This window comes from Ursus arctos, unplaced genomic scaffold (assembly GCF_023065955.2).
Source record: "Ursus arctos isolate Adak ecotype North America unplaced genomic scaffold, UrsArc2.0 scaffold_23, whole genome shotgun sequence".
In the NCBI taxonomy this organism is placed as follows: domain Eukaryota; kingdom Metazoa; phylum Chordata; class Mammalia; order Carnivora; family Ursidae; genus Ursus; species Ursus arctos.
Genome location: NW_026622908.1, coordinates 21,513,186 through 21,525,039, shown reverse-complemented (window position 1 = coordinate 21,525,039; position 11,854 = coordinate 21,513,186). Strand labels below are relative to the sequence as shown.

The 11,854-nt window shown below is 35.6% G+C and overlaps 1 protein-coding gene across 1 annotated transcript in view; it reads right to left on the bottom strand.

The window, feature by feature from the left end:
- The window catches only part of CAPRIN1 (cell cycle associated protein 1), a 37,004-nt gene that overhangs the window by 1,993 nt on the left and 23,157 nt on the right, over positions 1–11,854 (bottom strand). The window contains exons 10-18 of the mRNA XM_026512143.4: positions 10,114–10,269; positions 9,922–10,030; positions 8,169–8,230; positions 7,588–7,698; positions 7,215–7,364; positions 6,136–6,286; positions 3,231–3,425; positions 2,446–2,546; positions 1,383–1,446 (exon numbers count right to left, since the gene is read on the bottom strand). Coding sequence (XP_026367928.1) covers positions 1,383–1,446; positions 2,446–2,546; positions 3,231–3,425; positions 6,136–6,286; positions 7,215–7,364; positions 7,588–7,698; positions 8,169–8,230; positions 9,922–10,030; positions 10,114–10,269 — 1,099 coding nt within the window. The remainder of the gene's footprint in view (positions 1–1,382; positions 1,447–2,445; positions 2,547–3,230; positions 3,426–6,135; positions 6,287–7,214; positions 7,365–7,587; positions 7,699–8,168; positions 8,231–9,921; positions 10,031–10,113; positions 10,270–11,854) is intronic.

Sequence of the window (11,854 nt, the reverse complement as noted above, 5' to 3'; positions counted from 1 at the left end):
GTTGTCATGCGCAAATTTGCTCATGTTCTCTAGCTAAAAGAAGAGCAGAGCTAATGGAGTATTCCACCAGTACTCATTCATTCATTCATTCAACAAGTATTTATTGAGTGCCTACTATGTGCCAGGCACTGTCATCAGGCGTTGGAAATAGATACAGCAGTGAAGACAGACAAGGTACCTGCTCTCATGGAGCTTACATTCTAGTGTACACTCTAGCTTACATTTCAGTAGTAAGTAACATCATACTATCAAAATTAATAAAAGCACCAGAATGAAAAACAGACCTTGTTACCTAAACTGTTAAAAAGAAACTACATAACATTCAAAATTGTATAATGACTTGTAACAGATAAAATAACTTTTTACATGCTGTTAAAACAGATTTTTAGCTACCAGTCAACTCAACTTTCATAGAATATGCTACAAGGTGAGAAAGAACATAACCCACATTCACATGCAAATATCCTTTGATACTTCAAGTCAGTAATTCCCAAGTGATCCATTAATTTAAAAATAAAATGCACCTTTTTGCTGGCCAGTTTCTACTAGCATTGAAATCAAAGTACTTTGCAATTCCTCCTTAATATACATTTTATACATGTTATGGCCAATATCTAGAGGAAACCTATTCAATTTAACTTCCCTTAAATCAGAGAACCATTTAGAACTTCAGATCATTATGAAATGCTACCTAATTGTTACACAGGTTGACTTCCTGCCCAAATAAGAAAACAGTTTTCCTAAGGTGATAGACAAAACCAGAAACTCTTTAAACGTGTAATTTTTAAATATATTTCAATAAGTTAGTTAGGATTTTGGATGTCTTATTTAAAAGTCAAATAATTTGACATTTATATCTACATTAGTGATCCAAATGCACCGAAATTTCAATTAGTTCTATCACTTCTAAATGGTTCTCTAAATGTAACTATGGCTTATCTGGCCATTAAAGGATTTCTGACCCTAAAATATAATATGCATGTTCAAAAATGAAAGAGGAATAATAAATTTATATAAATGTTCAATTTCATTCCAAAAATGTCTTACAAAAATGTTTCAGTAAGTACTTCCTAAAAACATTTAGCAGGTTTTAGGACCTGAAAAATAATTTGCAGTTGGAAAAACACTTTTTCTGAGGAGGAGAAATGTTCTAGTTTTCAAGACAATTTATATAGTAACAGGGAAAGTCATTCAAAAAATTAAATTTGGGTTCAAGAGAAGTTTTAGAAACAGAGCATTTCATTTAATCCCTAGCAACAAGTCTGGTAATAATGATAAATGTATTCCTAACATGTAACCTACATGCAGACTATGGAACAGCTCTTCCAAGGCCAGAACAGAAGCTCCACTTAGGAGCTAGGATCACCACCACAAAATATTACCTCGTGGGGCTCCCCGTGGTCCACTCTGCCCAGAGCCTCGCTTGAAATTCTGCTGATATCCATCCTAAAAGACAAGCTAGTTAGTACTGAAGAAAATGTAATTTTTAATGCTTACTCATCATCTTATCTATTCTTATTAACATAATAGAACACAAAATTCTTCCTCATTCTTTTATACATTTCAATATACCATAGCTAGAAGTTATTCTGTAATTGTACTTCTGTTATTCAAGAACATTCAATGAGATGTCTCTGCTCTTAAAATCATTTTTTTCTCCTACATAAACTTATTTTTATTCACGTATAATTAACATACATTATATTAGTTTCAGGTGTAAAACAGAATGACTCAACAATTCTATACATTTCTTAGTGCTCAAGGTAAGTTCACTCTTAATCTCCTTTATCTATTTCACTAATCCCCCTGTCCACCTCCCCCCTCTGTCAACTACCAAGTTTATTCTCCATTTAAGAGTGTCCATCTTTTGTTTCTTAAATTCCACATATGAGTGAAATCGTATGGTAGTTGTCTTTCTCTGACTTATTTCTCTTAGCGTCACACTCTCTAGGTCCATCCATGTTCCTGCAAATGGCAAGATTCCTTTCTTTTTTCTTTGTGGCTGAGTAATATTCCGTTATAGAAACCACATCTTCTTTATCCATTCATCTAGTGATGGACACTTGGGGTGCAGATATATCTTTCTGAATTAGTGTTTTCATTTTCTTTGGGTAGATACCCAGTAGTGGAATTACTGGTTCATATGGTAATTCTATTTTTAATTTTTTGAGGAACCTCCACACTGTTTTTCACAGTAACTGCACCAATTTGCAATCCCACCAACAGTGCACAAAACCATCCTGTTTTTAACCGACTCTATTAAATAAGTACCTATGTTGAGTGCTTAAGGAAAGCAAAAGTCATCATTTTTCATAATAAAGTTTCTTGTACAAAGGTACAAAATTAGCCCCAAACTACTTAATTACTGAAGTCCAAACAACCACATCAGTCCATTTCATTGGGGTGTTTAGGTCAGGTTTACATTTTAAAGCAACTTCTACCTACCCGCTGATAGCCAGAGTAGTCCCGGGGAGCACTGAACTGAGACTGTGTATAACCACTGTTTGGAGTGTTAGAGAATGAAGGGCGGTAACCATCATATCCTCCTAAAATTTAGGACAAGAAAATAATTTTCTTATCTACACAAGGAATTTTTATTTCTTACTACTGACCAAGGGAAGAACTAAAAAACTGTAAGCCATGCTAGTTATTTAAACTAATTTCTAAGTTTCCTATCCTGATCCAATCTGTTCCTAAGTTTCTGAGTATTAACTTCCTTGGAAGAGGACATCTTACCCATTCATGCACACACGCACCCACCAAAAAAAATCCCCATGAAGTCTGATCATGTATGGAAAGCAATTATCACCTAGAGGACACAGAAGTCATGGATATGACACCTAAAAAAATTCATTCCTAATTTTGTCAATTTAAATGCCTATAACAGGACCGCTTAGGTGACTCAGTCAGTTAAGCACCTGCCTTCGACTGAGGTCATGATCTTGGGGTCCTGGAATGGAGCCCTGCATTGGGCTCCCTGATTAGCAAGGAGTCTGCTTTTCCCTCTCCCTCTGCCCCTCCCTCCGCCTATGCTTTCTCTTGTTCTCTCAAATAAATGAAATCTTTTTAAAAAAAATTTAACAATTGCCTATAACATACTAAAAATGTTTAAGTTGTACATAAGACACTAATGCAGACAGATACGTATCTTTCCCAAAAACCATACAACATATTTCTATGTATTTCATAAATCAGAAAAAGAACATAAACTTGCTTTCTTTTTTTTGTACCTCTGAATCCATTGGCAGGGCCCCTGTATCCATTCATCAAGCCTCTAGCACCACGGGAACCACCACGAGACACACCACGACTGTTGTAATAGGGCTGACTGCTACGTGGAAATCCAGTGTTCTGCTGGGGAGGCTGCTGGTGGTTACCAGTCACTTGATGGGGCTGGTCCTGGGAACCATGGTAGGTGCCAACCACTATAATAAAAAGAAAAAATTTACATATACACTCACCGCATACACACAGCTCATTACAACCTGTTCTCTCACATTTTCTGGTTTAAGAGGTGTCTTATACTTCCTCTTCAAATTGTCTTTAAATTTTCATATTAACAACAGTGAAACCTATACATTAGTTAAGTCATTAAGTCCCTATTTTTCTCTTACCCATACATTAATACAATTCTCCAACAATAATTCCAAACCTTTAGAAGCACACAAATGTGTGAGAGCACAAAATTCTATCCTTCCAAATGAAAAAAAAATCTGTATTATTAAACATCTTCTAAGAGGCATCTGCCTATTAGCACAAGAGACCCACAATAATTCAAAAGATCTTACACACTGGAAGAGTACAATTGCCATTTTGTATCACTTAATTATTTCTTTTCACTATAAAGCTCCTTAGGGATAAAAGCTTTCTTATCCTTTTAAATTTCCCTTGATACTTAGTGAAATATATAAAACCATGCTCTCCCATAGCTAGACAACCATATGGTGGAATATTCAGTCAATTATAAAGATAAATAAGCAGAGGCCTTCAACTTTTACCCCCCTTAATGCCTGATTCCATTTCAAGTACTTTTAAATACAACCAATTTAGAAGACAGTTAAATAGTACTCACACTGGCACTCAACCTGATGAGGTGAAGAGAAGATTCTAGAAGGTTCACACTAACCTTGCACACCCCCTCCTCCTTCCACAATGGGGAGAAGTCTAGAATCTAGGAATCTTCAAAAATTAAATCCTGAGGTACCTTTCTGGTATTACCCCAACGTTTATAATTCACAGGGGAGAAAAAACAGGATGCGAAGACTACCTTTGGAAGGTGAGGGAGGTAGAGACTAAAGGAAGGCCCACACTCCAGGAACAAAAACAATCAGCAGCCTCTTGCCAGCCCAAATCTCCCATGTTTAGGCAGAGAGAAAAGGTGGTGCGACTCTTGAAAAACTTCACCTGATATATTTTATATCCTGAAGAAACCCCAAACACATTTACCAGTTCTTAGAGTGCTATTTGGAGTGAATAAGCCCAAGTATGCCTAGGGAAAGGGGTCATGGCTCCTTTTTGAACTATGTAATTAATGGACCAATTACACTACTCACAGTGTCATCTTTCTACAGACTGTCTTTCACTACATTCCCCAAATTTAAAACTACAGCCAACTGTTATGATTACAGGTAACATTTTCTATCTAAAGAGATTCATTCACATGAATGTAGGGAGCGGTCAAAAGTGAAATTTCAACTCAACTTTATATCAGTAAGAATTTTATTAGTCTTGGTCAAATCTCACTCCAAGAAAACTCGTAGCAGTACAATTAAAGTGTGATCTTTATTTAAAAATACCAGAAATCAGGGCGCCTGGGTGGTTCAGTTGGTTAAGTGTCTGTCTGCCTTCAGCTCAAGTCATGATCCCAGGGTTCTGGGATCAAGCCCTCCACCTGTCTCCCTGCTCAGTGGGGAGTCTGCTTCTCCCTTTAGGCCCCGCCCCCAGGCTCATATGTTCATTCTCTCTCTCTCTCTCTCTCTCTCACAAAAATAAAATCTTTTAAAAAATATTAAAATACCAGAATTCCTTAAAAAAAAAAACGAACCAGAATTTCTATCAAAGTATTTGTATAGCATAAACTCTTTAGTCCATAAATAATAACCAGATTCTTGCCATATTCCTTTTTCATGTTGTTCCTGTCTAGACACTACAATGTACGTGGAGCACATGAATTTGGGGCCTTTAGACATTGTGCTGACATGCCTATGAGTACATGGCAGTAACTAAAGAAGCCTGAGAGCATGAAGCCCAGTTTTATCACTCAGCAGCTGGACAGACAGCATAACGGATAAATATCAGATTGCAGCTGATTCAAACTCCCTACTAATTACTGGTGCTTAAAACTACAGGAAATATGTAAGAATTTAGTACTGAAAAATCCATAATGTTGATCCAAGTCTATCAAGAAATTGAACAATTAGAATATTTCATAGTTACTTAAATCAGTCTGATAAAATTAAACTATTAACTCCTATGATTTTAGAAAGGTCTGCTAGTTTGTTATGGGATTCCAATAAACCACCTGGGATCTAAATAACCTAAGACCTAAAGCAGGTTATTTCATCCCTTACAAAGTTAAGAAATCAATGATATCTCTATCTACATTATTGCAATGGGTGTGGTAACTAGCCAACTTATGAATGACCTTACTTGCCAACAAAGACTTTGTTTCAACCTTGTCTACCAAATATAGCTACCATGAGACTTTTGCATGTTTTATTCTAACTAGCACACTGACAACTGAGCCAACTCCTTACCGCTTAACTTTGTATAACTGACTTACTACCTACCAGGTACCACGCTAGTTGGCTTCAATTAATTAGCAATTAAAAGTAAAGTTGATCATAATTTAAGTAACAAGTTTGGTTCCACTAAAATCATAGAATGAAACAGGGATATTATGAACGCTTACCAACCACAAGAAAATTGGTATAAGGCCTCCAAAGAAAGTGCAGTAATTCACATACAATAAACATGGACTCGATTTAATTCAGGAACTATAATGAAAAATCCATAAGGTCTACTACTAAAACAAAAACTCTTGGACACTGACGCTCTGAAGTCTAACCTCTTCTAACACTGTCAATAACTGTGTTGGAAAGCAAGTAGCCAAGGAAGTGACACCAGCTTTCCTACCTGTTTGAAGCTGTTCTTGCTGAAGGTCTGTTTGTTCTACTTGGTGAGGCTGACTAGAAAAGCTCTGGTTATAACTGGCCTGGTACTGATTTTGCTGTTTCAAAGTTTCTGGTTCATTAACAGGAGGAACTGGGGCATTCATATTGAACACCTGTAAGTAAATAAAGTAAATCATTACTTCATCCCTTTATGCTAATAATTTCCCTACTTTTAACAAGGCAGACCTCAATGCTGGTTTTACCTCAAATGTAAATGCATTACAGAAGTCTCAAACACACACAGAACTCTCTCTCTCTCTCTCTCTCTATATATATATATATTTATTTATATACACACATACACACCATATAGCACTTAAAGGACAGCATAAGAGGGTATCAAAATTTTAAAAGACACACAAATCAGCAGCCTTAGAAACGCTATTATAAATGAGAAAGCTTTATAAAGGATGCAAACCACTGATACAATGTCACTTACAGAAATTAATTCTATGAACTTTGAGTTGAATATTTTATTCATTTACTTTTTATTTTTATTGACATTTTAATAAAAGTTAATATTTTAATATTTAACTCTATGAACTTTCCCATGAGCACCAATTGAGCTGTATCCCATTAATTACAGTATTTTCATCATCATTTTCTGGAAATCCTGCAATTTAGAGATGCTTACTGAAAAATCACAATGAACTATAATAATATGTTAAATTTACTATGAGAAACTTCAGTAAAATAAAAGATTAAGCAAATATGGAAAAATGTAGACAACTGTTAAATCAAGGTAATGATTTATATATAGATATAGCAGCAGTCTACTTTTCTGCATGTTTACTTTTGTTAACCAAAACAAAAGGATGAAACTATAAAAAAGGAAGATGTGAGCACATAACTCTAAGACTCAAATGTTATCTCTGGTAGCAGGAAAAATATTAGAGTTTATGTTCAATTAAATATACTCTACAGTTTATCCTGGATAGATGCAAACTCAAATACAAAGCTAATGAAGACTTTTTTGTTGAGACTCTGGCATGACCATAATACACACTAGGCATTTAATGTTAGTTCACTTAACTTACTTACCGTTTGCATGGACTGGAATGGAGCTGCATTTACATTGATTCCACTGCTATGTAATGGTTTGCTTGTCCCAGCCTGGAACACCTGAGGCTGAGAAGCAGCCGGAAGGGATGATGATGCTGTAGTCTGGTCTGTATTTAAAGAGATTGTTGCCTAAACACAAAATGAACAGATGCACTTTAGTGGTAAACTAAATTTAACCAAGTCTACTATCCAACATTTAGTATGTTAAGAAATTCAACTATTTCTTAGGAGCAAAATACTGTATTGCATGCATTAGGTCCAAAAGAGTCACAATATTAACAGTAATTTACCTCTGCCCAATTCATAAATAAGTGCCTCATTAAGTTTATGTTACCTAGTAACAGACACTTGCCTGAATCTGGTCAATTGGTTCCTTTTGTGGTCGTTGCTCGGCAGCATGAGAAGGCTGGTACAAGGGTTGAGATGCTGTATACCCCTCACTTGTGGATGAAACCAAAGGAACCTACACAGAAGTAAAGCAATCAAAGCTGCTTTCTGTTATAAACTCTAACACCGAAAGGGCTAAGAAACAGATATACCTGTTAAAGAGACTATAAAACCTAACAGCTGCAAAAAATACATCTAATATTAAAGCTGAAAGTTATGGAGTCCCCCAAAATGCTTCTAAATGGCAATATCTACAATAATTTTAGAATTATGACATTTAAATGTCTTCTCAAACCCTACTCAGTTCAAAACAAAAAAGCATCTTCCTTCCTTATAATAAACTATTATAAACATGAGACTTAACAAAAAACAGTATGTTTTAAGTTATTAAAACAAAAGTAAATGTAACATGGAAATAAAGGCTGACAGCTACCATGCCAGACTCGGACAATGATAAAATTCATACCTGACTTTCATAAGCCAGTTAAAGAAAGAGACCCAAGAACTGATTAAAAACAAACCTGCAGCAATATTTGTCACTCTCACCTGTGTAGCTTCTGGTTGTACAGGAACTTGATTAGGTTGAGCAAGTCTAGATTCAGAATGAACTGTAAAATTGACCAAAAAAAAAAAAAAACCCATTATCCAAAAATCAAATTTCTTCAGAGAACATTTCTATAGCCAAATCCTAAAAAAACTTTAGTGATCATGAAAATAAATTGGAAAAGTATAGATAGGATTTTAGCTTTCAAGTGGGCATTTTGGCTTCCTGGTAGTCCTTATTAGTCAAGCTTCACAATGGCTTTCATTTTGAGTTCTGCTAAGGTAAAGTAAGACATCAGTGAAAAAATACTAACAAAGAAGTATAGAGCAGAACAGGCAAGAATCAATGCCACAGTTATCCATGAAAAAGAGCCTTTTAAAGTGGTAACTACAAGTAGCATTACCCTTACTTAACACCTTATATAGGTAATATTCGGTAATATTTTAACATTATCAACTTTCAACATAATCTTAAATGTTTCCACAGGAAAAAATAAGAATACACCTTTAAAAAACCTATATTCAATTCAGTGTGCAAACTGTCAACTCCCACCAGTCTTCTCCCTTCCCCAACCAGAGTTGAAGAATCAAATATGGAGGATCTGTGGTCAGTCATTTAGAAATCACCCATTTTCATTGGAGAAGCTAATGAACTCAGCATTAACTGAGTATCTACATGGCTTACAGGTCCCTTCAATGCTGTATGTGTTGATTTTGGCACAATTTTCAAGCTATAAAAACTGTGTTGTCTTCCTCTGGTAGAACTTGGAAAATGAACACTAATAACTCTGATTCCTTTCCAGAAGGCGTAACCCTGATTTGTTTCCTAATTCTTGGTAAAAATGTTAGAGATACAAGCTCCCTTTGCTTTGGAGAAATCCTAACTACCTTACCAAATTAATGGTATCATTAAACATGCTTTCACTCAACAACTCCTTTTATGACACTGAAGATTTATATGACATTAAAAATAAGTTATTTTCTATAGTTCCCCTTTTGTGCCCTTAATGATGACACGTTCTGGGGGATAAAACAAGACTCAAAATTACTAATGGTCCAGGAGAAAAATGGTCCACTTAACTGAGTACAAGACACCAACAACTTTATTGTTATTTCTAATAATGGTGTAAAGACTAGTAAAAGTTTGAAACTTCAACTGTCTTTTGGCCTTATCTTCCCCTTTCCTCTTAAACATCTCCCCTTAACCACTTCACTGTTGCATCTTTTATTTAAGTAGTAAAATGTTCAGAAATTCTCCTACAAAGCTGCAAGCATCCTTCAGAGAAAGACACTTCTATTATTTTTATGCTTAATTTTGAAATTTAAAAAGCCAAGCAAAATTTTATATAAATTATAGTAACAAGCAAAATTGGTCTATAGTGTTACAGATCAGGAAATGGTTCCCACAGGGCTGGAAGAGAGGGTATCTAGTGACTGAAAGGGGACACAAATAGGCTTCTGAGGTACAGTACAGGTTAATGTTCCATTTCTGGGTGCTGGTGTGTTCAGTCCGTGAAACTCATCAAACTACATTTGCATGTACTTAAGTCTATGTATGACAATAAAAGGTTTAAAAAAGCAACAGAACTACAGTTATTCATATTACAGGGAAAAACAGTAACATTTCTTATCAAATTAAAAGACACAAGATCCAAAAGTTAAGCAAACATTAAAAGGAAAAAATTAATTTTCACATATTTTACAAAACCTGAAAACACTGGGCCCATATCTCATTTAAGTATATACCATTACTAACCCGGAGGGCAAACCAGCTGGGGCATGTCCATGTTTTGTGTTGGATTCATAGGCTGTGCAGATACAATGGCAGGATCAAGTGTCTGGTTTTCAAAATCCAGCATTGAATCCTGCAAGTCAGGATATAATGGAATTAAATTAAATAATGTAAACACTTAAACTTTCGGTTAGAGTTTGACTCAACTGTACCTACCTGTATGAAATTATAGGGCCCCTGCATTTGAGCCATAAGGTCCTGGACTCGCTGTCTTCTCACAAGGGGATCTGCTTGAGCCACTGGAGTCAAAGCGTGGGGCTCTGGTACTGAAGGAGATGCAGCCTGAGGTTGCTGCTGGAGTGAATTTACCACCTAAAGGGGAAAAAGAGGGGAGAGATGCAGACTGTGAGAATGCAAGAGCTCCATTCATTACCATCATGACAGGTCCCCAAACTATATATGGCACTATACTATAAACAAAAGAGTAGGCTTTAATGTAGTTACTCAAACTGACCATAATTATAAATTTAACATTTAATGCTATCACTTCTAGAGTGTTCTCAATTCCACAGGATCACTATGTAGCATTTCAGATTTACATTATAACCTGCTTTTTCAAAGATTACCCGTGCTTGCTTCCTAAAAGAATGTATTGTGCTTAAACCGCTATGCCTTCTATAATAATTAAATCTGTATTTATCTCAGTACCTGATATACAGTCAGCACTCAAGAAAAGTTAGTTATTATTATCATCAAACTTGAGTTCCTACCATTTCAGTCTCTCTGCCAATACCATAGGATCAAGCCCTATCACCTATCTAACTTACTACAAAAGCCAAAGCTCACTATATCTACCTTTTTCCTAGCTCTAATTTCTCCAATTATCTAGTAATTCCCTGCTCTTCCGGGAAATCTCACTAATTTTTATTATATCAAATTTACAGTCTGTCTGGCTTTTAAACCTGGGCAAGTCATACCTGGTGAGCCTGGATAAATCACAACCTTATTTCTCTTATAAACAATAGTGAGATAATAATCACTCCCTAAATTGTTATGATGACCAACTAACCTGTCATCTACATCGGGTTGCTCAAAACTTCCTTAGAATTCCACTTGGCTAGCCTTTGAAAGGCCCTACCTACCACGTACTTACGAACAAACCATACTGGCACATTACTAAGTATGATAATATACTTTTCTCTCCTAATAAAAACCAAAAAGTACTACTAAGCACTGTTCCTTCCCAAACTTTCCTACTATGCCAACACATACCTTTCATTCCTAATGTTCAATTAAACAAATATGCTAATAATTCATTTCTACCCCTATATGCATGCTAATATATACCTATTCCCTCACTCTCCTAAAAACATACACCAAATCTACTTAATCAAAGCCCAGGAGGTTTGCATCCCTCTTATATAAATCACCATTCTACAGATCTTTTAGATCTATTGTTCCTCTAACCCTCACTCTAATATTTCTGAACTGCCTTGCATAATTCAGCAAATACATACTGTCTTGCTAGGGCTTCATGGGACACTGTTTTCATCCAAACTAGATAACTTTCTAGAGTACAGGGCAAGTTCTTTACTCAATCTATCAATGTGCATTTTGGCACATCAATAAAGAGCTAAAGGTACTCATACAATTACACCTCTGGAGAACGATCTTGATGGGATAATAATATTAAAGAGAAAAATATTAGTCACAGTTGAAAACTATTTTTTCTGTACTTCAGATATATAAAAGAAGTAACCTAAAAGAGGATGGAAAGGATGGCAAGGACCAACTTGCTAAAGCATTTGTTTTTCTCTTATAGGTAACACAGCACCATCAAGAGTTTCAAGTAAAAGTAATTAAAAGTAATTTTCCTAATAATTGACCTATGGAAGTGAATAGGATAGCTTGGGGCAGTCAGAAAAGAAAAATATGAAGGGGGCACCTGAACTAGACA